At 42.0% G+C, this 27,691-nt stretch overlaps 1 protein-coding gene across 5 annotated transcripts in view; it reads right to left on the bottom strand.

The window, feature by feature from the left end:
• The window catches only part of alk (ALK receptor tyrosine kinase), a 489,366-nt gene that overhangs the window by 22,575 nt on the left and 439,100 nt on the right, over positions 1-27,691 (bottom strand). For all 5 annotated transcript variants that reach the window (XM_080293835.1, XM_026152849.2, XM_026152846.2 and 2 more), the window contains 7 exons: positions 25,802-25,918; positions 13,783-13,948; positions 12,257-12,404; positions 8,696-8,806; positions 7,337-7,478; positions 4,902-5,069; positions 4,380-4,472 (listed from right to left, as the gene is read on the bottom strand). In XM_080293835.1, coding sequence (XP_080149961.1) covers positions 4,380-4,472; positions 4,902-5,069; positions 7,337-7,478; positions 8,696-8,806; positions 12,257-12,404; positions 13,783-13,948; positions 25,802-25,918 — 945 coding nt within the window. The remainder of the gene's footprint in view (positions 1-4,379; positions 4,473-4,901; positions 5,070-7,336; positions 7,479-8,695; positions 8,807-12,256; positions 12,405-13,782; positions 13,949-25,801; positions 25,919-27,691) is intronic.

A 27,691-nucleotide genomic window follows, 5' to 3' on the forward strand; every position in this document is an offset into this window, starting at 1 on the left:
TTGTATTAAATTTTTAGTAGATCAATACAATTTCAAAATCCTCAGTGACTTCCTTCTTGAGTTTCAGAAGATTTTCAGAAAACCTGACCTCTGACTTTGACCCCGAGTTCAATGTCGAACTTGAGAGCTTTAAGGATGAAAGTTTAAATTTATCTAAGCAGCTCAAAGACAGCCATCCACTTTGACTGTCAATGAAACAGCTTGTTGCGGAAATGCTCCAAACACACACACACACACACACCCGCAAAGACTAACATTACTTCGTTAAGGCTAACCCAGCGAGAGCTCATTATGTTAACTTGGTGCTCGTTGGTGGGCGGCTGTCGCTACGGAAATACATTTGTTTGATTGATTGAGTTGTTGTCTCTAATTTGGTAGCCAGAAATTTATATATATTTAAAAAGGTTTTCTGCAGAAAAATGATCATATTCATATTACTCTTATCTACGTGCATTTACTATCTGGCCAGTTCAAACTGCTGTAGAGCAGTTTATAGAGGCAGCTTTTGTTGCGTGGGGAACTGGGAGCTTGCAGATTTCCATTACAGCCCAGCCTTGCCTAAAATAGATGAATTCAGTGATTGTGAATGGAGGTTTGAATAATCAGAAAAAAAGATCTTCTGGCTAGAAGAAAAATCCGCAACCTCTCTGCCCTCCATAGCCCGAAAGCTTATAGCCACAAAGACCTTTAAAAGAGATTTTTTACAACGTTATTTATTTTATTTCAGATTTGGGGAAACCAGTTCTCTTGATTGTGAACTACAGCAAGCAGGGACAAGGCGGTGCAGCACAGATTAGTTATTGGTTGTGAAATTCTGTACTGTTTAGCAAGCAAAGCAAATGCATTCATCTGTAGAATCTATTTTCTCTCATCATTCTGTTATCAGCTTTATACGTACAAATACATAAATCTAACCCAAAAACACAGAGACGGCTCTGAGGAGGAATACAAATGTGTCGAGAACAGCTGCTGACTGCATACTAATATCAAGGCGTGTTGTGGCTCTTTAGACACAGGCGTGCTCAGTGCTCCTTCATGTTCGTGAAGTGAAGATGGTGATGATTATTGTTACAAACATTTCTAAGACATCCTGTTGGCACACCTGACTTAGATTCTAATAATATAATATTCTAATAAAAATACCTTTATGTGCTGTGCTGCAGTTGTTTCACTATCAACGCTAGACAAGAATCCTGATAAAGAGGAGTGATTTTTCTCCTCAAAAGCTTCTTGAATAATGATTTGCTTAGTCTCTTACCATACTCATGAAAAACCGGGCACTCTCTTACACACCGGTGCATCGACAGAGACTCATTTATATACTCCTGGCTTCTAATAACATTCACGCTCTCCTCGGTGCCTCCCTGTATCTAGTGGCCAGCTGTGCAACCCTATCTGTATTACAAAGGATTTGAAGCAGTATGCCGTATTCGGTGGATTAGGAATCCGTATTGCAAACTGTTGCCTCTGTCAATATTACCAAAATCATTTTTGATCCTTTTTAGGCCTGTCAGTGCACACAGCAGGGCGATCCTGCATTACCCACTGTTTTTGTTTGAGCTCAAGAATCTCCCAGTGCAGCTCAAAGGAAATTGATGCCGTAGAGATTTGTGATTACGACTTACAGCAATGCCCTTAAACCTGACCTTTACTCGGATGATATTCTTTTTAGTTATCACATTACAGATATTACAATAAGCCATTTGTGTATTTTGATAACAATTCATGCCTTTTGTAGTGATGTGACGTTCTGTATCGAGGCTTCGGAGCGTGTGTCGAGTAATGGAGGGGGCGTTTCCGCGAAGCGCGTATCGAGGCTTGCTTCATTTATGGGAGGAGCTGAAAATGATGACGTCCGAAGCCTCGCTGCCCGGCTGTACCACGTGACTGGTTCATGAAGCGGTTCGAACTTTGCCGCAAATAATCATTTTCCCTACTGCCAGCATAAATATACACAGTATACTGCCATCACTACACTATAGGTGTTTTACACACTCCTTTTGTTGTTGACATTTACAGGCTGTGTGCAAAATGCCACACTCTTCAAATTCATGCCAGCTATTATTTTTACGTCCAGTAGGTGTCCTGCTAGAGCAAATGAAGCTTCATGAAGCTTCGCGTTGGGGTGAACCAATTGGATGAAAAGCTTCAGTGCTTCATGGGGCTTCATCTGCCCATCACTAGCCTTTTGGGGGATTACCCAGCTGCAATTGTTGGAAAGCATTTAAGTAACAAAGTGTTGCAGGTTACCTTTGTGGTGGCCATCTTGTTTTCCCAGTAAAGAGGAAGCCTGCCTCAATTGCAGCTCTTTTATAGGCCAGTGTGTATTAAGAAGGTGTGTCTTTAGAGTATTTAAAGGGAGCAGGAAATGGATTGGGAGCCATTTTGAGAAGTTGCTGTCTGCATGTGCATGATGTTGGCAAGAGATAATAAAACAATTACTTTAATTAAGATAGAGTGAAGTCTGATGTTTCCCTCACCGCCCCTCACTGTGTAACAGCAATTTACATCACTTTCTCTCTGTGAATCCATACAACACTTCTGCTGCAGTGGTTTCAGGAAGTGAACAGTTTAAAACTCATATGGATGGCTATAAATGCCTGTTTAATTGCATTACCTGTCACATAGGGTAACATCTCATTTGTTATAATACTGCCAAAGTGCAGCTATAGCTATCTGGTACATCCTGAAAAATGTGGCAAGTAGACACTGAAGGACAAAATATGAAACAAAATGTGAAGATGCAGACAAAATGATGAGGATTAGAGGATTCTTCCAGCAACCTTTCTTGGACACTCAGTTGTAGCTTAGGTGTGTGTGTGTGTGTGTGTGTGTGTGTGTGTATATATATATATATAGGGTGCCACGACACACAAATTTCACGGTTTGGTTTGATACTTTGGTGTCATATTTTTTCATACATTTCATTCATATTTTTTCGATACAAAAAAAATGTTCATGCCTTTTTAATTTGTCATTTATTAAAATTATAAATATATATTTTAACTCAAAAGTACAGTTTTTAAATTTAATGTTGCTGAAACAACAAAGTAATAAAAAAAAAAATTATCTGATCCAGAAATCACTCATGTTTGGAAAAGAGAGTTTATTACAGAGAAATGGCTCTTTCCAAAATAAAAGCTATACTATATGCTTCTTCTGGGCTATATTCTCAGCAGCATATTAAACATATCAGGTCCATGAGGAGAATCATGTGCTAACGGCTGGCTAAATAACTCGGGTACAGTTTGTAGCATCCGTGCTTGTTGTTTTTGTCTGCTTACACTTGTCTTTGCACTAGAATGATATCGGAGTAAATGTGCAGTCATATTCGTTGTGTTCCCACTATTGCTGTCAGCGTTAATCTCGTTGAAATGACGTTAACGCCACAACACGGCAAATCTCCGTTAACGAGCTACCACAGATCGCCCCATGTGTGTTAACGAGCTAACTGCGCTAACGCACTAGTTCCCACCAATGTAATTGAGCATTGCATGGCACATCCGACATACTGTTTTACTTTTGTCCATGACGCGCTTACCTTCAGGGTCATACTCACATGAAAACCAAAATAGTTCCAAACGCCACATCTGAATTAGGGTGGGGGAGGTTCAATTTGCCATGTTGCAAGAAGAGCTTAACTTCTGTCTAGCTAGCTTGCCCTCAGTGGATCTGCGTTCGACTACTAGGCGGAGTAGTCCAACGCAGATTCACTGAGCGCTCAACACAGACAGCATCGTCAGAAGGAAAGTTGATAAAATAAATTAAAAATTTTGTATTGTTCATACATATGTGTACCGAACCGAAAGCACTGTATCGAACGGTTCAATATCGATACTAGTATTGTTGCACCCCTAATGTTTATACAGTCAGGCTGTACTTCACTTCATACCAGGTTCAAAAAAACAAGAAAAATCTAGCAGTGATGGATCAACAGGTTTCAACCAGATTAATTTACAGATCGGTTTATTGTCTCCATCTGGAGGCACGTTAATCAATAAAACAATATGTTTTGTTTAAAGTGAATGCTCCAGAGTGTCCCTTTATGGAACAGCTGTCCACATCTGCAGTGTTATTTTTTAGAGGCACCTTTTTTTTTTTAAAATTTCGCTGAGTGAAGCATCCCGATCTCCTCTTGCTCTACACACCTCTACAAGATTCTTCTGCTTATTCTGCTGAAAGCAATCTCAATGTACCATGAAAAAAAACTAATTTAAAATGTCAATTGCAAAAACAGTTTTCTCATCGTTCTGTGAAGTACAAACACATTAACTCTCACCTACAGACACTACAAAGGCATCAAATGCTGCATGCTAATATGCTGATGATAGGTGCTGACTACTGACTAGCCTGGCTGTATGTGAATCACCTGGCATTACCTTTAAGGGGGTGGATGAAGGGTTCTCCCTTGAAGAAGGACGAGCCATCCTCACCATCATGTTTAGGGTTGTTATCTGCGGAGGTGTTACCACCTGGAAAACACAGGAGGCAAAGAAATCATTGCAATCAACACATTTTGAATATCATCCATATAAAAACTAAAGGATGGGACAAAAACAAAGGTTTTCTGTTAGTCAGACTTCCTCTGAATTTTTAAATATCAGCTTAAAGTGCTTTAAAAACTATACTTAATACAAGACGATACATATGCTACATATATATTATATATGAGGAAACTCTGATCCAGATCAATTTGCAGTCGATTGAGCAGTAAGAGGAAGAGGACATGCAGCTGTCTCTGGGATTGGGTCTGATCCCTGATCTGTATGAACTCTGCCATCCTGTCACAGTCACTATAAAAACACAGATGGCCCTACAAGATTCACATTTGGCTCGTACCTGACAGCTCAAGGCAATTTATTTATTAAAACTTTTTTTCTGTGAAATCTTCTCAAACTGACCTCTGTAGCCTCCGCCACCGCCGCCGGACATACAGCCACCTCCGCCACCTCCAAAGCCGCCACGGGTCTGCCAGAACTTTTGACAGGCTTGCCCTCCCTGTCCCCCGAGCACCAGTGGTTTGCCGCCCTGGCTGACAGGAGCGCTGTCATTCCAACCTCCTCCTCCACCTGTCGCCAAACATAACACACATTTGATAATGACAGGGAGAAAGTGCAGCGCGTGTAGAAGTGACATGTAGTGAATAAGACTGAGTTTGTGAAAGAGACAAATGATATTAAAGTACTTTTGCATGTCTACAGGCAAAGAAGACAAGATGCATACCAAGTAGAGACGGATACATTGATCAGCCACAAAACTAAAACCACTGACAAGTGAAGCGAGTAGCATTGATCATCTCGTTACAGTGCAGCGTTCTGCTAGGACACCTTGAGTCATGGATGTTAGTTTGACACGTGCAACCCAAATCTTGCATTGGCAGCTAACGAGATCAGCTGCTTTTGCCAGCAGGATATTGCATCACAAAAACTGCCCAAGGCGTTGACCCTGACTCCAACTTCAGCAGATCCCAAAATTCTCCAAGATTCAGTTGTAACACGACAGATCTACCAGGGTCCCACAAACAAGAGAAACCACTGTGAAGTAACTCTAGTTAACATGAGCATTTTGACACATTATTTAACAGGTAGATTTGACTGCAAAACCACGGACACAGCAAGATCATACTTAACTAGCCATGCCCCAAAGCAGTGGTGTCAAACTCAGTTTTGCTAAGGGTGATACTGGGAAGTTGCGATCATATTAAGTAAATGCAAAACCCTCCAAAATATCACAGATTATAATATTATTCTGTGTATTACACACGCGTATAGACTTTAGTAACTCAGCAGAAATGCACAAGGTTGTCTAGCCATCATATAGTTTATTCAAGCACTACTATTATTATTTCAGGTATTTCTTAAAGGTGATGACAATTCAATGGTTACATGGGCGTCTTTAAAATATAAAAGTTAAGAGCTTTGATCGTGTATGTCTGTGAAGGTTCTCAGTCATCCAGGTCATCGTAGTCAAAGGAGCTTGCAAAGAAAAGCGTCTGGACTTCTTTAAGTTGCTTGAAGACGTTTCACCTCTCATCCGAGAAGACCTTAGAACTGAAGAAGCTTCTCGGATGAGAGGTGAAACGTCTTCAAGCAACTTAAAGAAGTCCAGACGCTTTTCTTTGCAAGCTCCTTTGACTTTGATCGTGTAGTTTATATGTACAATAAAGCGTTTTCTTTGCGGTGTAGCAAATTAAACACCTTTTATTTGGGAAGCAAAGGTTGCTGGTTCAATTCTGGGCCGCATCAGGAATCAAATGTTCTGTAGGAATCATTTGTGACAAGGAAGCAGATAAAAGTTGCAATTTGCAACCAAAGGAGACACCCCCTGCTGGCCATTAGAAAAAGTGCCGGTTTATGGCAGTTCTGCATTGGTTTCATATACTGGATTCCAGTTTATGGCCCTAGCCTGCAATCCAAAGGACTCGAAAGACAGTCAGGATACCCGCAGAGGTCGCATGTCTATATGCCAAAGAATCAGAGCTAATGCGAGCACTAGAGGGAGGATATAATTATGCAGGTGGCTTAAATGTTGGCCAATCGGCATACAGTATGTACATACACAGCAATCACTAACCCATTAGTTATAACAGCTGACAACAGACAATTTTATTTTTAATTTTTCCCCCAAAACCTGAGGTACAAAAAACCAACCCCAAAATCCCAGCGTCCCAGCAGCCTCCACACACAGCTAACATTTCATTTTTTTATTCACAGAGTTTCCTCCAACTGAAACCTTGGGCTTTGAGAAGATGTAAAAATCAATACCTTATATGCTTTTCGGCTGCTCCTTGAAGCACATGATTAATGAAACCTGCAGCGAGTGTGGATGTGACGTTACACCAGCAGAGCGGAGCGTGCGGTTCTGCCCAGCAAACTCGGAGGCGAGTCGTGAGGAGGGCCGCGCCGGTTTGTTTTTGTTATAACACAGATGCTGGCACACAGAGGTGGGAAGTAAACACCTTCAGGATAAACTGGTGTGTTTCCGAGGACGGGCAGACATGCAAATAAACACTTCCACTGTCGAAGCCCAATTGTAAACTTTATTATTTTGCATGCACGCAGAAGAAAACAGAACAGACACAGCCTGGCTCATCCTAGAGCGAGGAAAGATAAGCCATACACACTGCATTACTCATCTACTCTCATTATTTCAACCATTTTTATCTTGTTCTCTATAACTCAAACTCACACAGTAGATTGTCTCTCCCTGTACCCAGCTCTGTAACTCACACACACACATAACTGCAGTCACAAAGAGTGCACTTTCCCACAGGGGAACAAAGCTGTGATACATACAAATACAACCAACACTTACATCAAAGCTGTGTGTAGCATACCTGCAGCGTGTGACTTCCCATTGCGTCCAGGTTGGCTAGGGTCATAGTCCATTTGCTCCTGCTGGGTCTCTGATTGGCTGCTGTATCCCCGGCCACCTCCCCCAGCAGCGATGATGAGAGGGATGTACACTTCTCTGTCCACCTGGGTCAGTATTGATAACAGTTACTTTATGTAGTGGCACAGGATTTGCTCTTCAAAGGTGTGGTTATGTTTTTTGGGAAATTCGCCTCATTCTAGTGTGTGTATGGTCCACAAACACGAGAATCGCAGCTGGTTGACCTGGGAAATCCGCCGCAGTTTACGCTCACTGGACAAGGTACCTCTCATTTGTTTAATCTGTACAAACTGATGAGCCTCAAAGTGAGACTCAAGGAACCAGCAGCAAACCAAAAGAGTGTTTTTGTACAGAGTAAACTAATTAGAGTTCATTTAGTGAGCTTTAGCAGTGGAGGTTTTTGTTACCTCCTCTGTTCCCTCTGGTTCCAAGCTGTCGTTCACAAGAGCAAAGTCCATCATTATCATTATACAGCAACTGAAATATCTCCCCAAGCTGAATGCTAGACTTCCTTTCTCTTGTTTGCTTATTTATTTATTTTTATTGTCTGAAAGCGTTCTGATGTACCATTCAAAAACAAGGCTTCCGGTGCAATCATAATCCTTTCAGCAGCTTTGAGAGGTTTTTCTTCCTGACACTTTGTACAATAAATACACAATTCTAAATCCAACCTGAAGGTCTTTTGTGATTATATATCAATTTTTTTTTCCTGAGTTGAAAACAGGCCTTCTCTTTGAGCTTAGACTACACACACATTTTTTGTCCACAAGACGCTTCGCTTTTGACTCTTGGCAAGAAAGCAAATAAGCGTATTTTGCCTGCTTGGTTTTAAGGAGACTGGCCTACTGGTCAAATCATCTGTTCAGTGATGAGAGTAAACACATGGATATGAAGACCTGTGTCCTAGATTGGGGTGCTGGCTCTTTAAAATTATAATCTTTCATATACTGAGCAGCAGGCCAATAAAAATACCTCAATGCCAGGAATCAGATGAATGCTGCAGTGCCCTGAATGTACTATTAAAATGATATTTATTGATTTTACTGGCCGATCAATTTTGCTGGCTAAATGTAAAAAAGACAGAATAACGTGAAGCTCAAGGACTTTAAAGTACACATTTCAACAAAAGCATGATAAACAAAGAGATAAACATCTATAATGGCTCAAAATGGTACAATCAGTAAATCCCTTTATTGCACATAGTTTTTACTGGACTATCAATGGAATCAACGTCCGTATAAATGAGCAGTTGCTAAAAATAAAATCTCTGAGCACATCATCATCCCCTTCAGCTCCTTCTTACTTTGAATACATACGTAGCCCCTCCACCGCCTCCTCCCCCTCCTTTCACTTGTGTTTTGTTCACCATTGGGCCGCTCTGTTCCAGACATATCTTATTCAGCATGCCGTTAGACTGCGGGGAGAGACGCAGAGAGAGAAACATGTCAGTTTGCCACAGAATTGCCTTCGTGGATGTCGGCCGCGTATGAAAAAGCTGAGCGGTTGCCAGACCGCAGCTGTTGTGAGTCTGAGGATTATAATGGTGTGCAAATACCAAGCAGAAATATTCACATGCACACAGGAACTGAAAAGCACCAATGCTCCCCTCGCAAGACTATCTGAAAGTGACTCACATGTTTACTTATCCCATGCTGACTGTATAAAAATAATCTTGTGACTCAGTTGATAATGGTGCCGGCTCTAGGGTTGTTATTAAAAAAAATAATCACACAATACCAGTGTATTTATCATAATATTTTTTAATATTTTTGCTTGTGGTTTGTCATATTTGCTTTTAAGTATGATTTGGTCTTCTTCTTTCAACTGCTCCCTCTGGGGCTCGCCACAGCAGATCTCATCCTATCCTCAGCATCCTCCTCTGTCACACCAACCCTTTGCATGTCCTCCTTCACTACATCCACAGGTCTCCCTCTCTTCCTCCTACCTGGCAGCTCCATCTTTAACAGTCTTTGTCCGGTTTATCACATGTCCAAACCAGCCTTGCCTCTCTAACTTTGTCTCCAAACTGCTCACCCTGAGCTCTCCATTTCATTTATAATCCTTAATTTTCAATCCTGGTCACTTCCAGTTAAAATCTTGGCATCTTCCACTCAGCTCCAACTCAGTCTTTTTGTTAGTGCCAAGATCTCCAGACCATACATCATAGCAGGCCTCACTGTCATTTTGCAAGCCTTTCCCTTCACTCTTGCTCTGATTCTCCTGCAATTTTATTCACGTTTACTGCAGGCTGAGTAAGTTTGAATAATTAGACATTTCCTTTTAAAGGCGTGTGAAAAACTTTTAAAGAACAGCCCATTAATTATTTGGTTTACAGCCGATTTATCACGTTACCCATTAAAGACAGCCTCTCAGTCAGCATGGTGTTGTTTCACTCTTTCTCAGCTCCCTTGAAAAAAATGAACCTGGATGTTTTGTTGGCAAATAATGTCAGAGGCAGGGACTTTGCCCCGACCGAGACCCTGTGAATTGATGTGTCTGCATGGTGTGCGCTATGATGCTGAACTGCCTGGAGCGAGTCCCACTTTAAGAGTGAGAGGGCATAGGTTTACCTCACTCGCTCTGTCTGAGTCTCATACAAACTCTCACAGTCACTCATCGCTCTCTCTCAGCTCCCTCCATCTGTCTCAGGCAACACTCTTGAAAGCTGTCTGAAACGGAGGAAGGGGCGGGACTTTTGTGACTGTGACTGACAAGTAGACGGGGTCGAAAGGAGTGCATTCAAATGTTCTTGGGAAAGTCTTCCTCACTATTCCTTCCCTCTCAGCCATTTCTGCCTGTGCAGCTTCTCAATTTAAGTTAACTTTGTGTTTTAGAGAGAATGAGAACAGAAGGGTGTGTGTGTGTGTGTGTGTGTGTGTGTGTGTGTGTGTGTGTGTGTGTGTGTGTGGCGCAGCAAGAAAAAGACATAGTGAATAATTCTAAAGACGAGGGACATATCATCATTTTCGTCACATAAGGGAAAGCCAGGTGTGAGAAAACACTGTTCTGCAGCACAAATCACTTTCTGCACGACCCTTTGGAGAGAGCTGCTGCCTCTCGCTGTCAGAACTGGGGGAAAATAAGAGAAACCTTAAATGACTTCAGTTTCACTTTGGAACAGCCAAGTCTCTCTCAGTGCTGTCTGTACAGAGCACTTCAGAAAGCACTGTGTTAAAAACTAATAACTGGATGACAGTGGTGAGGACCTGCGGTTGAAAGGCTAGACAGGCTGCCTCGAGAGAGCAAAGCCACAAAACTCAAACAGGCACTTGGGCAGCCTCATGTCCAGCTAGTGTAAACTATCTGAGATACACGAGGTTCTCTTGCAACCCTGTTTCCAAGTTGCTTAATGCTTAAAAAAAAAAAAAAGAAAAAAAAAAGAAAAGACTTGGTGGAAAATCTCACATTTAAAAAGATTATTAAGTAACATTATTGGGTAAAGCCTGTGGGGGAAAATACTAACAGTAAAAATAATGAAGAATATTGTTTAGTGACTTCTTCATTTATGGTGAAATTTGGAAAAAGCTCTGCAGGCAAAGATGAAACCCAGTACAGTCAAAATCAGTCTGTAGGGAATCATCAATGCTGCGTTCTGCAGGCTAAAATACATTAGGGCCCATCCACCTTGTTGTTTGCTCATAGTTCAAAAGCACCAACCCTTGGTCATATCAGACAGGGTGGCAAATTTATGCACGCTGCATGGGATAACTTAAACATCTTTGAAAGCCTCATTAATTAATGCTGAACAAAATATGACAGTTTTGGAGCAACGTATGCTGTAATACTTTTAAGGGAAGGCCTGGTTTAATTCAACAACTACCAGAAAAAAACGACACATGTGCACTATTTTAGGTTTTATGGATTTGTGCAGGAGTCGTTTGTCTCTTAACTGTTTAAATCTTGTATTAAACAGCTGAATTTCTCAGTTAATGTCGGAAAATACTTTTGATCATCTCCCGGTCAAAGGGAGACAGATAGGATGCTGATGTGTTGTATTATGTAAACATTTTGAATGTAGTGTATCATCAATCATTAGAAAGTCATTTATTTTAGGGGTTTTTGTGACACGCTGGTTTTAAATGTGCTCTATAAATAAAGATTTGGGATCCTGACCTGCTGAATGGCTAAAATCCCATATCAATTAAGAATAGGAAGAAAAGCTACAAGACATTGTTACATGAAAAATAATGCAACACAGTAGCAAACCTTACCCTTTCCAAACTTTTAGAAGGCATGTTGCTTCCAATTAATCCAAAATGAGGGCATATTGAAAAAGAAAAACTCCGTAACATCACATTATTTCCTCCACTACTTTGGAAATGTGTATGCATGTCAAACACACCAGATTATGCAACGTTTTTAAACATTACTGGGTAGATGGGTGCATCTGAGTCTGGCTAAAGTGAGCCTGAGAGACACGGCGGGGCCATCACTGCAAGCTTGGAGCAGAAAGTTGAACAGTTTTTGGAGGCCATGAATTGTCTGGGTTTCCAAAGTCAGACCTCAGCGTACTTGAGGAAGGCTGCAGGGAGTTAATGATCTTGTTTTTTGGATAATGTGTAATGTGAGAATATGTTAGTCTCTCTACGGAGTGGACAGCAATATCATTCGAGCAAATTTAGAATCAACTTCAATCTTCTTACACTGACACAGTTTGTGTGTCCATAAAAAAGAAATGTTGGGACTCCTCATTCATAAAGCTGATTCATTGCAGCATTTACAGCTATTTTACTCTCATTTTTTAAGTTTATCTTGCTTTTATGACACGCTGTAGACTACAGAGTCCCAGATGCAACAGTATTCCTATTTACTGCGCGATAGCTGACTTACGAAACTGCCGTGAATTATTGTAAAGACGACTCACATTGGGGCAGGCATCCTCTCCTCGTTGTCCTACAAGGATGTAAAGCAGTTCTCCTTTGTTCAGCAGGAGGTCTCCCGTCATGTAGGCACCGTGTGACCTGCTTGTTGTCAAGACACTTCTCCCGCCAGCGGCGCCATAGACGGTGACCCTGGAGTTTAATGAACATAAATGAATAACACAAAAAGTCATTAACAGGAAAATGACTCTAACGAGACAAGAAAGTGTTTTTTTTTAATTTCTATTTGTGTGAAACAAGCGGCATAAAAAATATTGTGAGGCCGAGTCCTCGTGCATTCCTGAGTGCACAACAAGTAACAGCCAAAATTCATTTGGATACACTAAAACACACTCACTCTGGGTGTTTTTAATAAAAACCATTTGACCTACTGTGGCACATTACACTGAGGGGAAAAACCATACAGAACCCAGAGTGCACGGGACACACAAGCACACATGCAAACACACACCTATGTATCGGAGAACACTCATTTCAAATGCTCCAGTTTTCTTGCCAGACAAATAAAAAACAACTTGATTGGTTTTTGGGAGCACTGCGATATTTTTCTTCCCTGGTGGTCGAGCTTGATCGGGAGACAGAACATTGCCCAGTGCTCAGTAGCAGCTACCTCAGCTGTTTGCCTAATGACTTGTGGGAGATGCAGAGCGCATATTCATCTCTGTGGCCGTCTGTCAACTTCATTTAAGCGCTTTGGCAGCTGGGCCAGGCCGCATCAAGAACAATTGTACAGTTTTGAGGAGACAGAAGGTGCTTTCTGAAACTCTGGACATGTGTTCAGGCCGTCCGGTCTGTGCTGTTAGTCAGGTATTTTAAGACATGGAGGTTTTGGCTGAGCTTAGCGGTGTGTGTGCGTTTGCTTTTGTGCTGATGTGGGAGGCTTGCAGCTTTCAGAGAAATTTTTGTTCCAAGTCAAATCTAAGTTAAACGGCTCATGTTGTCATGAATGCCCACCGGAGGGATATTGATCCCTGGAAAAAAAAAACAAAAAAAAAAAACAGGCTTTGGATATTGCAGCATTAATCTTGGAGCAGTGTGCGGCAAGGGGTCAAGGTGCTAAAGCTGATTGCTGAGCTATTTTGAAGGCTTAAAGGCTACCAACGAAGAAGCGGAGGTGGGTGTTTTTGGATTTTAGAGTCAGGTGTAAAGTGAATCACGCCATTTAGCTGCCATTACTCCAGCCTCTGCTCCTTCCTGCAAGAATCTGATAGCAATATTTCACTGCTTGCTCTGCTGCACTGAGGAGCAGAGGTGGGCGTGAGGAAGAGCCGGCATTGGAAAAATGTGAATTGCATAGAGTGCTGATGTCTAAGAAAGATAGGTTAAGTGTGTACTGTATACAGAATGTGTTGAGCTCTCAGAAGCACACATACCTAATGACTTCACAGTGAGACCCTTCAGAAAAAGATAAAATTATTCCAGAGTGGGTGTTGAGTGGAAATTCAGTGTTCAAATGGCTAGCTCTGATGTTTGTGTGCTCTGAGGCTTTATAGGCTGGCAACTGTCCTACCTGTAGGAGCCGGTTTCTGGGACCCGCCACATTTGAATGCCTTTGAATGGCCCCCGGGTTCCAACTGTCACGTTGACATTGCTGTTCCTGTAGGAGTTTAGGCACTGAGTGGGAGTTGGACCTTCAGGGCCCACAGCCCCACAGGTATGAAAAATCCATTTTTTGGCTGCACATGAAGAAAAGGGAATTAAAGGAAAACATTTAGTACTTTGCAGAGCTTAGCAGTAGAGGCACATACTCTGTGTTCAGTCAGGCATGCAGCTAAGCAAAGTTAAAGATGATGAAGAGGCTGAAATTACAGTTCTATTTGTCTAACATTCATTCCACTTCAACATTCCTCACTGCTCCACTTTCACTTCAGTAAATCCAAATATAAAGATATGTAAATTATTGGAGCTTCTCATATGAGATGCTACTATCGTCACATTCGCAACAGCAGCAGGGGACTTGGTTGACGGGATCACAGGTGACAAACATTTCTCCTCATTTTCCATGTAATCCCATGTGTCTGTGCTAATTGGAGATCTTCTCACTGTAATTAGCATGAGATTAGTCTTGTCAGATGGACAGAGAAGGACTTAACGCTGCAGGACTAAATCCTTACTTAAGGCTTGTGAACACAGAGCGGTGAGGTAGACACCAGGGAACCTTTCTCTCTCTCTCCCTGAGACTACTTCTAATTCATTTCACAGCAGGGTTGATTATTGAAAATGTGACACTGGCTAAAGTGAAAGTCATTTCTAAGGAAGGATGAGTTGCATGTTGGCTTTCATAACCTCAAAATGGATGCTCAGTGTGAATGTAATTAGGCTTGGGGGATAATACGTATACAGAAAGAGCGCTTTGAAGTCATTTATTATCTTGTGCTGGACACAAAGGCCACCAGAGGGCAGTCTCTACAGGCAGAAGATTAAATTGAGCTCAGTGAGCTGTGAAACAAACCAAATGCAAAGTTTTTTCCCCTTAATAGAGCTGTGTGGAATATTTGGCTCTCGCCATTTGAAACTCTTTGTATTGGATATCCACAGTTTTTCCAGTGTCTGCTGAAGGAACCATGAGGAACCACTTGTACACTCACCAGCCACTTTATTAGGTACACCTCTTCAACTATTTGTTAATACAATTATTTAAAATCAGCAAATCACATGGAAGCAGTTCCTTTTTTTTTGCATGCAGACATGGTCAAGATGACACGCTGAAGTTCAAATCAGGCGTCAGGATGAGGAAAAAAGGTGATTTAAGTGACTTTGCTGAGGATTTTGAAAACAGCCGATCCAATGGGATGCTCATGAAACCATCTCTGGAGTTTATAGAGAATGGTCTGAAAAAGAGGAGCAGATGTCTGGGCGCAAATGCCTTGCAGATGTCAGGGGTAAGAAGAGAACGGCCAAACTGTTTTAAACTAGGAAGGCAACAGTAACTCAAATGACCACTAGTTAATAACAAAGCATGAGGAAGAGCATTCTGGTGTGAAGCAAATGGGCTATAGCAGCAAAAGACCACTTCTGTAAGCCAAGAATCTGAAACTAAGACTACAATTTGCACCTAAGCTTTGACAAGCTTGAATATCAAAATTCAAAAAGACGGTGAATGGTAAATGGCCTGCATTTGTATAGCGCTTTTCTAGTCCCAAAGGACCCCAAAGCGCTTCACACTACATTCAGTCATCCACCCATTCACACACACATTCACACACTGGTGATGGCAAGCTACATTGTAGCCACAGCTGCCCTGGGGCGCCCTGCCCTGCCGGACGGACACTGGCGCCACCGGGCCCTCTGGCCACCACCAGTAGGTGAAGTCAAAAACATTCACCTTTCAAAGCCAGAGGGCCATGGTGGAGGGCTATATCCATTTTTAATAAATAGTCTATAGTTGGACATTAATACATTTACAATACATAAAACAAACTACTAACTCTGATGCCAGATAGTGACAGTAATGGTTAAGTCATTTAATCTCTCACAGCAGCAGATAATAACTTCTACTGCCACAAGGTCAGCTCTTTAAATAAAACTAAAACACAGATAGTGTCATATACCAAAAACCTAGAAGGAAGGAAGGTATGAAAACATGAATACCACCCAAGCCTAACTGGAATGCTGCTTATACTTGTCTATGAACGGTGTAAAATCAGATAACAGTAGCAAATTTATTAAATATCAAGAGGATAAACAGGAAAGAGAAGACAAGACAAGTTTCAGAAGTGTGACTTAAAGCCACGATACTCTCACTGTAACACCTTCTGCTGTTCAAGTTCCCTGCTGTGTACTACCTATTGCAGATGAAGCCCTAGAATTGACATTCCAATATTTACCAGCATCTCTCTCTAAACTCCAGTCTCTCTGACTGAGCAGAAACTGCAGGAAGCTGTTGTTATGAGCGACTGTGTACCTGTTTGTCTGTGAACAAGCAATGTGTGAGTACACACCGATTTCTGATCAGTTATTATAAAGTGTTACAGTAAGAAACAGAGTTCTTCCAGACATGATAATTTGACTTCGTCTTTAAAACATTAATCCAGATGACCTCTTTTTGCCCCTGCCACTTCAAACGGTGGCTATTTTTACTAATGACACCTTGCGTAGACTGCATGGTGAGCATCACATTAGTCAGCCTGCTTCTCATGAGTGGTTCGGTCCAAGGCCAACGTCCAAGCTCTGCTCTGTCTCACCACAAACATCTCTTTCGAGTTTAGCAAAGTGTTGCCAGCAGAGACTATTTCAAGGAGGCCAACGCTTTCAAAAACACTTTAAAACATCACTTTGGTAAGAGAGCGATTTGGAGTTTAGCCCAGTCTTAGCAAATGCACTCCTACTGTAAAAAACACTTGTAGTGTGACTGCAGGTTTGTCTGACTCCAGTACGAAGTAAATTGACCCATCAGGCCAGTATTTTCAACACTGTTGGAAAATAGTTAAGACTACTGGGAATAAATCCATCACTGGAGCAGAACAGCCCCAAACCCTATCTTTAGATGTAAATCTTAATATACTTAACAGGTCACTTTGAGATGTTTTGGAAGGACATGCTCAAAGAAAAAAAAAGGGTGAAAGTTAGATGGCCTGATTTGTTATTTTTTTCTCATTTGGAGAAATAAGCTGTTGGCTCATTGCCCACTTACAGTCAAATTTCCAAAGCCTCATTTGAAGAACACTAACTCAACCAAGGCTTTGGATGCAGAATTGGTTTATGCGCTGCACTGGCGGTTAACTGACGAGAGACGCTGGAATGTGCGCTGGAGTGATCCTCTTGTTAACAGCCATGTCTCTCCCTTCACATCCCCTTGTTGTGGGAAGTCTGTGACATGAGTGTGTGAGAGGCACGTCCCAGTTCATGCAGCATGTCCCAGTTCATGCTGTGTTACAGCGGTCGAAGGTTACCAGCTAATGAGCCAGGCGAGGGAAGAGACACGGCAAATTTAAAGGGAGTCAAATTCCAACTCTGTGAGCACGAACCAGCAGCAAACGCGGGCAAACTTCTTGAAAAGCTGCATAGAGACGAGAGAGATCAGTGAAAGGAATGCTGGGAATTTCACTTTATGTATTCCTTTGTTTATGTTCATGCGTTTACATTTTGGTTCAGTTGCTGATTTGGGGGAAGCCCTTCAGATTTAAGATCCTTGTTATAGAAAACGAGCTTTTCACATGAGCACTGCTGGTACTGAACGCAGATTCCTCTCTTGTTTGTATTCTCTCCTGTCTCCCTTGGGTGCAGCTGGTTTCACACTTCAACCCAACTGATTGATCTTGTTGGTCCATCAACATGAATTCAGACGACCACATGTGCACATGGATTATACACCCAAACGCACTGCACAACTGGCCTAATGAGCCATTCACTAAACAAACAAAACAAGATGATAGCCTTCTCTAGTAAGTGGTTGTGCAAACTCTTCAGCCCCCTTGACTTACAACACACACACACACACACACACACACACACACACACACACACACACACACACACCCCTAGGGAGAGTCTGGCTCTGCCTGACTATTACATGAATCTCGTTTTCTGTGAACTTTGCCACTCGTGCTATGCCATCATCATAACAAACAGTGGCCTCCATCAAAGAAAGGGGCAAAGCTGCACACTTTCATCAGCGAGAAATTGTTCCAGACAAGTCGCATCAGAGGGGGAGAGAGAAACAGAGAGACCCAGCGTTGAGAAATACGTCTCTGATTGGGTTGCACCACTGACAGTAATTCCAACAGTTTTTATCCCCTCTGAACATTTTTCAAAACAACACAAACAACCTTAGGTGGTCCTGGGATATTTCACAGGGTGTTTCAGTACACACACAAAAGATTCCAGCTCCAGGAAACTCTCACCATCACTGGGAGACTTTCTGTGAGCATGCTTTCAAAGGTATAAATGCTCTAATTCTAGTATTTTTAACTTTAACTTCAGCCATAATTGGCTTATTAGGGTTCAGATCTGCTTTTTGTCCAAATGGAGAAAGGCCTTGTTCAGACCGACTGACCTTATTCTGGCTTCATTCAGACTCGCAGGTATGCTGTGAGAAAAACGAAAAAAAGCAGCCCTTTCATTTATTTGAATGGACCCAGGTGGTCAACGCAGAGTGGATGGCAACGCACAAAGAGGACTGCGTGTCAGAAAAGTTGAATACGGGTTAAGCTTTTGCTGCAAAGTAACATAACATCAACGGACAAAGTTGAAAAGTCCACGTTCGCCAACAGAAAAGCATATTTCAGCTGTTTATGGTGGCGTTTGTCGAGAAGGAAACACTTTTCCTGCATTACCCACCCACTGAGCGGAACAGCGGTGCAGTGACAGAAGAATGAACCTAACATGGCTTTGATTTCGGGAGAAAGCACTTTCTGTTTTTGTCCCCCGACCAATCATGGTGATTAAGTACAAACTCAACATAGTGAGGGCCCAGTGGCTCAAACCCAGGACCAATAAGCTTTAAGACAACAGTGCTGACCACCAGCCTGTCTGGTGTTCACTCGATCTTCATGCATCCTTTACTCAAGCCGGGCTTCCTGGATCACATTCTAAAATGCTGCCGCCTATTGTTTTTGTGCAGTTCTGTGTCAGGTCTGAGCATCGGCCTGAAAACAAGGATCTGCTTATTCCAGGGGAAAAAAAATTAACTCTGCTATCTCAGAGCTGATATTTTTGTTTTTCTTTGGGGTTCACAACGAAAAATAACTCCAGTTTTGTTATCAGTCCTCTAAAGTCAATGTTGGTTTAGCTTCATTTCCACTTCATTGCCGCGACAGCTACAATAAATTGTGAATAAACTATTTAATTTTTTTTGCAAGACTTGTTGAGCCAAATTAATCCAGCCCTGAATGGAAAAAATAAATTAAAAAACAACAACAATTGGGTCTGATTGTGAGCCTAATAGGCCATTTTTGGAACAGAACAGACCTTATTTCAGTTTTCTATTCAAAAGAAAGCTTTATCATGCTATTAAATGGCATTTTCTCCAGTACCTCCAGAAATATCCAGGCCAACAACTTTTGAAGCTACAGGAATCATCATAGACACACTGTAAGCAAAACGCAAGTACAAAGACTCTCCTCTCTTAGCATGTATCGTCCTTATCCAGTGACAGTTGTCCTCTCTGGGCCAACAATTAGAAAGATGGATCAAGGCTGGCAAGCTATGAACAAGATCTGAATGCTAAGCACAGAGCTTATGAAGTAAATGAGTCCAGTTAATTACAAGAGCCTGTTTTGCAGCCAAATTCAAATTCAAATTGTATTTGTCACACACACACACACACACACACACACACACACACACACACACACACACACACACACACACACACACACACAGTATGACATGGGGGTGAAATGCTTGTAGCTGTACAATGCCCGACCATTAAATGACAGAAGAAAAGTTTCACAATATTTACAATTTACAGTTTACTACAAAATTTACAAATTAACTTAGGAATTTACAGTAAAGAATGTGCAAATAGCAGAAGAGATTATAAAGATTATAAATTATAGGAATTATAGGAAATGTGTGGTGGTGCGTGTGGTGACGTGTGTGAGAGTCCAGTTTTATAGTGACGTGTGTGGGAGAGTCCAGTCCTACACCTGGTTCAGGCTCCGAATAGTCTGGGGGAAGAAGCTCCTCCTCATTCTCTCTGTTTTGGCCTTAAGGGAGCGGAAGCGCTTCCCAGACCTCAACAGTGAGTCCATTGTTGGGATGGGAGAGGTCCATCATAATCTTCCTAGCTTTGGACTTGCACCGCTTGGTGTAGATGGACAGCAGGTCAGGGAGCTCTGATTGAATGATGCGTTCGGCTGAGCGCACCACTCTTGGTAGATCTCGTCTGTCCTGCTTGGTGCTGTTCCCGAACCAGGTGGAGGTGTTTGCCGTCAGGACGCTCTCGATGGTGCAGGAGTAGAAGTTCTTGAGCACCTTCATCCTTATCAGTCTCAGATCTGTCTTAGTAACTAACCCCACCCTGCCAAAATATTAGCAACTAGTTAAGTGATTGCTGCAGGCTGGTGCTGATGAACAAGTAACCAATGAAGACTCCTTCTTCTCCTCTGTGCAGCTAATTAGTGAGCACAAACGGGCCGAAACTCCTTTCTGCATGAATCATTCAGGGACCAACAGCTGCTGTCAGTTACTCTCAAGAACCAATCGGGTTGCCTCAATCAGCATCCCGTCTGTCTTTGATTTAACGCCAGTTTTTTTTTTTTTAAATCTACTACACAACTTGTTCTTGTTGTCTGCTGATGTGTGAATGAAAGTCGGACACCTAGCTCTTGAAAGGTACTGTGTTCAAAGAAGCTAATGCTTGTACACATGTATTGCAGCAGTGCATATTGTAAAGTTGTTTTATCATCTAAAGAAACCAATCTTTATCAAGCCAAACACCCACACACACACTCTCATAGAGCACATGGTCACAAAATAGGCCTGGAGCTCATTTTGAAGTTAGCGATGTACTTCTTTCCCATCGGACGAGGTAATCAGAGGAAGAAAGTGAAGCAAACTAATATAAGTTGACTTACTCAACCCTCATCCCCCAAAAGCAGCTGATGAGTCAGCAGTGAGTTGCGGGTGGCATACAGCACAATGGTGGTGGGAAATAAAAGTGTCTGTTGCCAGAATAGAGAGGAATCAACAGGGACCAGGGGAAAGAACAAGAAGACAGAAAAGAGTGAAGGTGAAGTCAGGGTGAAGGGGGGAGAGGGATCAGAAGGAAGAAGTGGGACAACACACAGAGATAAGAGTGAGCTCTGACAGAGAGACAGGGCGGCTGGGTGAGAAGGCAATAATGTGAACTAACAGAGACTCAATAACGGCTTTTCCGTGGCAAAAATGGGAAGCAAATCTGAAAATAAACGGGGACAAAATGTCCTGGGAGCAGATATGGCGGGAGAGTGAAGGGAGAAATGAAGGAGAGAGTGAGAGGAGACAAGAGACGTTGATGTTCGGTGGGGTTAATCATTGAGCGTGTCGGAGGAAGAGGAGAGCCGTGTTGGAGTGACAGGTCTGCTGAGCTAAAACCCTCATCAGGCTTGCCGTCCTGCCCTGGAGACGTCAAAGCATCAGCTCCAGAAGGGGTGAAGAGAGACGCCCCACGAATGCTAAGCGCTCAAGGCTGTCTTTGAAATGGCCGACATATAACCAAAGTTCAGCTTCTTTCCCCTGAGTTAATATCTATGATAATCACAAGGGCGAGAGCAGTGTGATCTCAAAGTCCCATCTTTCTCTGAGGAGATTTACTTCTGCTGCCATTTTTATTGTAACCATGCCGAGTATTACCTGTGTAAGCACATTAAAATGGCCTTTTTGTTGCTGCCTGTGCAACAAAATCCATGTAACAAACACTCTCATTTGTATAACGCTGCACTGAAATGCCATTTTTCTTGCTTAGCATTAAAGATCAACTTGATAGACTGAGTTGCTCTTGTTTGCTGACCAACCCATGCCCTCCAGTCTGCAAACATTAACAAATAATGTTAGCTGGTCAGCACTTATGTATGCAACCGTCCCTGTTTGACCCTTCAGAGATAAACAGCCTGCTCTGTGTTCACGACTGAAGAGAGACTCACATCACAGATCAGATAAGCTGCATGAAAAGTGCACAAATGAGCTCATTAGATCCTCTACACACCAATTTTTACTCAACGCTGGGTCACTTTGGGCTAAGTGTTCTTGCATCTGATCACCAGCGAAACTTTATATGTAAAAATATTTACAGCATTTGCACTTCTGGGTTGGTGAGCATCAGCGGTTCTGGGCTGAGAGCAAAGTAGTTGCATTGATCAGCTGCTATTCAGTAGATCGAATGCTCTTTGTAAAATAAGCAGCCGTCTGATCAGCTAATCAGTGAGTGATGTCACCGAATTACAGAAGCTCTTTTTTTAATATGTAGCACAATGCAATGGTCTGAAACTTAATAAAAAAGCTTTCCCCGTGGTATGTTTTTAATTAGACCTACAGTATGGTCAAATTAAGTGTAAAAAAAGATATGAAAACAGAACAATGCCGGCCAACTACTGCGTTTTCTGTCTTAGCACAGAAAACCCATAAAACGGATAAGATTAATTATTTTCCTTTCACAAGCTTAGAAAGTGTTGCAGTGTGGTTAGAATGCAACAGCTTTCCCCCCCAAACTACAACTAAGAAAAAAGTTGTATAAAACCAATCCACAAGTATAACAAGTGCTCATGCTTGCTCATATACGGTTTTGACAGTTATGACAAATTAAATGTTTTTGCTTTTGCAGTGCTGTGTAAAAGTCTTGAGCCACATATTCTCCTTCTAGGGAGACAGTTTTTTAAAGTGGCCTTGAGCAGTAGTTCTTGAAACTTTCTGAAGGTTTTTCAAGGTTTTTCAGTCCATTGCTTGTACCTGAATGTTTTCACAGAAACGTTTTTTCTTTGAGGTGGAGGGTTAGGCCATGTTGACCTGTGAATCATTCAAGCATAAAAAGAGGCCTGTGTATTTTTAGGCACTTTGTTACCAGAAGCCTCTCCAAACATCATTGTTTTCCTCTGTGAAAAAATGCCTAAAAAAACATATGTTTGTACCAACAAGGTGATAACTAAAGAGCTATTAGCTAAAAACATGACAAACAGCAGATGAACAGAATCTGAAAGTCGTGTTCTTATGAAACAGATTAATAAAACCTAGCAAGACCTGACATGGGACCACAGTAATGCATCTGGCCCTTCACTTGATCCATCCACTGCTCACTGAAGCCTCATCAGAATTGGTCTGAGTGGAAATGTGGCTAAGAACTGGGCTGAAAATCAGTGGCAAAGGGTGTTCTGGAGTGATGAATCCAAATGTAAAATTTTGGTTGTAATCACCATTAATATGTACAACAAGTAATTGAGTGCCTACAGCCAATTGTAAAACTACTCAGTCATCCATGAAGACCATTTAAAGAAATAAGAAGACAAGCTAAGAGCCTAAGAGCTCAGGCTGTACTGAAGAATAAAGCTGGCCGCACTAATTATTAACTTTCAAGCTTGTTAGCTTGTTAACAAAGTGGTGTACATGTGAGAAGTGGAACGAAAATCATACATGACTCCAAACATTTTTTACAAATAAATAACTGCAAAGTGGGGTGTGCGTAATTATTCAGCCCCCTGAGTCAATACTTTGTAGAACCACCTTTTGCTGCAATTCCAGCTGTCAGTCTTTTAGGGTATGTCTCTACCAGCTTTGCACATCTACAGACTGAAATCCTTGCCCATTCTTCTTTGCAAAACAGCTCCAGCTCAGTCAGATTAGATGGACAGCGTTTGTGAACAGCAGTTTTCAAATCTTGCCACGGATTCTCGATTGGATTTAGATCTGGACTTTGACTGGGCCATTCTAACACATGGATATGTTTGTTTTGTTGCCCTGGCTTTATGGGTATTTAGGGTCGTTGTCCTGCTGGAAGGTGAACCTCGGCCCCAGTCTCAAGTCTTTTGCAGACTCCAAGAGGTTTTCTTCCAAGATTGCCCTGTATTTGGCTCCATCCATCTTCCCATCAACTCTGACCATCTTCCCTGTCCCTGCTGAAGAGAAGCAGCCCCAGAGCAAGATGCTGCCACCATCATATTTGACACTGGGGATGGTGTGTTCAGAGTGATGTGCAGTGTTAGTTTTCCGCCACACATAGCGTTTTGCATTTTGGCAAAAGTTCCATTTTGGTCTCATCTGACCAGAGCACCTTCTTCCACATGTTTGCTGTGTCCCCCACATAGCTTGTGGCAAACTGCAAACGGAACTTCTTATCTCTGTATAAGGACTCTGTATCTCATTGTACAACTGTATAGTGACAATAAAGGCATTCTATTCTATTCTATTCTATTATGGTTTTCTGTTAACAATGGCTTTCTTCTTACCACTCTTCCATAAAGGCCAACTTTGTGCAGTGCACGACTAATAGTTGTCCTATGGACAGATTCCCCCACCTGAGCTGTAGATCTCTGCAGCTCGTCCAGAGTCACCATGGGCCTCTTGGCTGCATTTCTGATCAGCGCTCTCCTTGTTCGGCCTGTGAGTTTAGGTGGACGGCCTTGTCTTGGTAGGTTTACAGTTGTGCCATACTCCTTCCATTTCTGAATGATCGCTTGAACAGTGCTCCGTGGGATGTTCAAGGCCTGGGAAATCTTTTTTGTAGCCTAAGCCTGCTTTAAATTTCTCAATAACTTTATGCCTGACCAGTCTGGTGTGTTCTTTGGACTTCATGGTGTTGTTGCTCCCAATATTCTCTTAGACAACCTCTGAGGCCATCACAGAGCAGCTGTATTTGTACTGACATTAGATTACACACAGGTGCACTCTGTTTAGTCATTAGCACTCATCAGGCAATGTTACAAAGGTTACTCTTTTTTCACCTCTGCGTTATTTGCTTCTAAACTGCTTTTCTTGAGAATCTATATAAAGAAATTATCATCGTGATTAAGGCTAGTGGAAAGTTTTCTAAATACAGTGCTCCACTTTTAAATCTGAAACATTCTTCCACAAACTTAAAGACATCTAATTTAAATGTATTTACATGAATAAAAAGAGGGTCAAAAAAGTATGTCACACTTATTATCCAAGCAAATGTCTGCCCACAGTGTTTTAGTGTGAGTTGTCTAACCGGTTTCAAATACAAGATGAGTCTATATACACTACAAAATTGATTTGCTGGCTTTAACTGCATATGAATGCTATAACAGCCTTTTATGCCTCATGGGAGAGAAAACAAGATATAGATGAATCCAATTACAGTCCTAGAGTGAGAGAATGCAGCTCATACCAATCGTGTTTGGACTGGAAAAACACCTCACATGTATTTAAAATTCATATGAAGTGTTTTGTATTCACGCTTGGTAGAAATAATTTCAGAATACAAAAGGTACCCATTCAAATAGAGGGAACATGTTCTTCACAAACAATTTTCCATCCTGTGTTTCTCCAAAGTCAAACTGCCTGATAACTTTCAGCAGAAAAACCTCAACTACTTCAGCGTGTCTCAAAGTACTTCAAAGCTTCTAGCTGAAGAAATGTGTTTCAGAACAGGTATGATATGAAAGTAACTCCAAGTTATGACTTTAAATATAGAAATTGAATCTCTTGCTTGTCTTTAACCTTTTGAAGCACAGAAGTGAGAGAGTGTGAGGTGGAAAATGTCAAGCCTGTGTAACCGACTCCATTGACATTCTCAGGAGACAAATTGGCGGATTTTACACTTCAAAACTGCCCGTCCTGCTCCATTTAATGCCAAAGGAGAGCTCTGCAGCACTCGCTCAAATGTGGATGTGGGACACACCAGTAGGGGGCACACTTACTTTGTTGCAGTCCATGCCTTGTGCCAGGCTGAGGCTTAGCACGTGTGGGGTAAGAGGGAATCAGTATTAAATGCGAGAAGCAGGGGTCTGTGTGAGTTTGATGTAGGAGGAAAAAGAAGAGAAGTGAAGAAAAAGAGACAGAAGGAGATGGAGACAGCTCTCCTGTACAGTGAAACTGCATCTGACCTGACCATCGCTCACTTTCAGCTGAATGGTAGCAATCAAACTTGCACTTACAGTAATCTGTGGTGGGGAAGATCATCGGTGGGCTCCTAATGGAAGGGGGCGGAGTCCTGATAGTTGGTCTAAACGGCAGCCCGGGTGTGGTTACCACCGGTGGAAACTCGCCATTGGCTGAAATAGAACACAATGGATTTATTGAGAAGGCTCTGTGTTGTCACACTTCATCTGCAGCAACAAAAAATAAATAAAAATCCTGTTGCTCTTATACTGAAGAAAAGTAAAAAAGAAAAGAAAAGAAGAAAAAAAGGCACAGTAACTGCAAACCTCTTGCTGGCACAGAAATGCAGACCCACCAGCAGGGGTCATTCTTTCATTTGTACCACCATTGGCCATACAGGAGGAGACGAATGCATAACAAGCGAGCCCCACTCCATCTCTGCCTGCCTCTGTCCTACTGTAGATGGGTAAGCACATTCAGTCTGGGTATTTTGTAGCAATCCATCAAGCCTCTGGCCTCACTGCATTCCCAGGACTGAGATCATAAACCTGTTGGTACCTTGATCTCTTCTGCCTCAAATTCAAACCCAGAATTAAGTCTTGAAGGCAAAACTCCCACAGATAAGGGCTCGAGACAGAGAGCAGGGACTGTTTTTTTCTCCCAAAGATGTTAAAGTAAGGTAGAATTTTAACTACTAAAATGATTGGATGTTAACCTTAAAAAAAGCATGTACCCCCGTCCCCATTCTCGGGTTTTCAATAGAGGTGGAGCTCCTATTGTTGTTTGACTGAATCCATGTTTTCTGATTAGGTCCATTCACTGCAATCAGTGGTACAAAAGACTGGTGTTAAAGAAATCTGTGTAGGCACCAAGAACAATCGATGTAATGCTGTCAACCGAACGTAACGCAATTCATTTACGTAATGAGAAATTCCTGGAATGATTAAAACAAATAATGTCCAACAACATCCTGCAGGACAATGCAGTGAAATCTAAAATTCAAATAGTCATTACAGAAGAGACTGCAGAGCATGCACTGGCACGAGCAAAGGTTTCACTTTATTTCAAAAGCCAGCTACGTTTCAGCTCGTACATTTGTGGCTTGAGTTCCTTTTCCAAGGAGAGGCCATGCTTCTGTTGGAGAGTTCTGCCCAGCATCTCATTTCTTTGATATACCGTTGTGCAGAATAAAACCCTCAGAGGTTTGTTACTACATGACCCCTGTGGTTTGATGTGAATGCACAGGACTCTTGTACAACTGAGATTATTTTCCAAAAATGTCAGATAAGCTTTGCTGAGATCTGTTGCTCCGATAATGCTGCCGTCACGCAACTGTACGACAACAAATAAGGGGGCGGGTTCAGATCTCGACAGCCTGCTGTTGTGCTAGCCCTGCTTCGGATATGTCACTTTACAGCAAAGGTGCACACATGCCACACAGAGACGTCAGGCTTCCCACTCGGCTTTAAAACAAAAGAAACTGTTGCAGTTTGAGCTACACAGCCAAACACTGGCAGGTTTATTTGAACACTTTCAATGTGCTCAGTGTAGATACTTGAAGCATGCAAACAATAAATCATAAATGATGCTCTTCTGTGCATATGACCTGCATATGAAGTTCTATTTTTGGTTTGCATATCGAACAGAGAGGATGATTACATGGTTACAGGGTCTATTTGCATTTCATACAGCGAGAGAAAAGAGAAGGTTTGTAGCTGCAGACTGGCCTGTCTTGCTCACCAGCAGAATGGCACACAGTTTGTTTGTACTGTAGCTGCCTGATAGTCTCTATAGGGCTGCCCTGAATGGCAAACAGCAGCAAAGGATGATTTAGAGGTTCATGAGAATTTCTCTCTCCATCTTTGCTTTTCTGAGCCACGAGTAGTACTGGAGTAAAAGCCTGCAGCTCCATATAACACTGGAAACCCACCAATGAGTAAGTGCTG

This window comes from Astatotilapia calliptera, chromosome 19 (genome assembly GCF_964374335.1).
Source record: "Astatotilapia calliptera chromosome 19, fAstCal68.1, whole genome shotgun sequence".
NCBI classification, from domain to species: Eukaryota; Metazoa; Chordata; class Actinopteri; order Cichliformes; family Cichlidae; genus Astatotilapia; species Astatotilapia calliptera.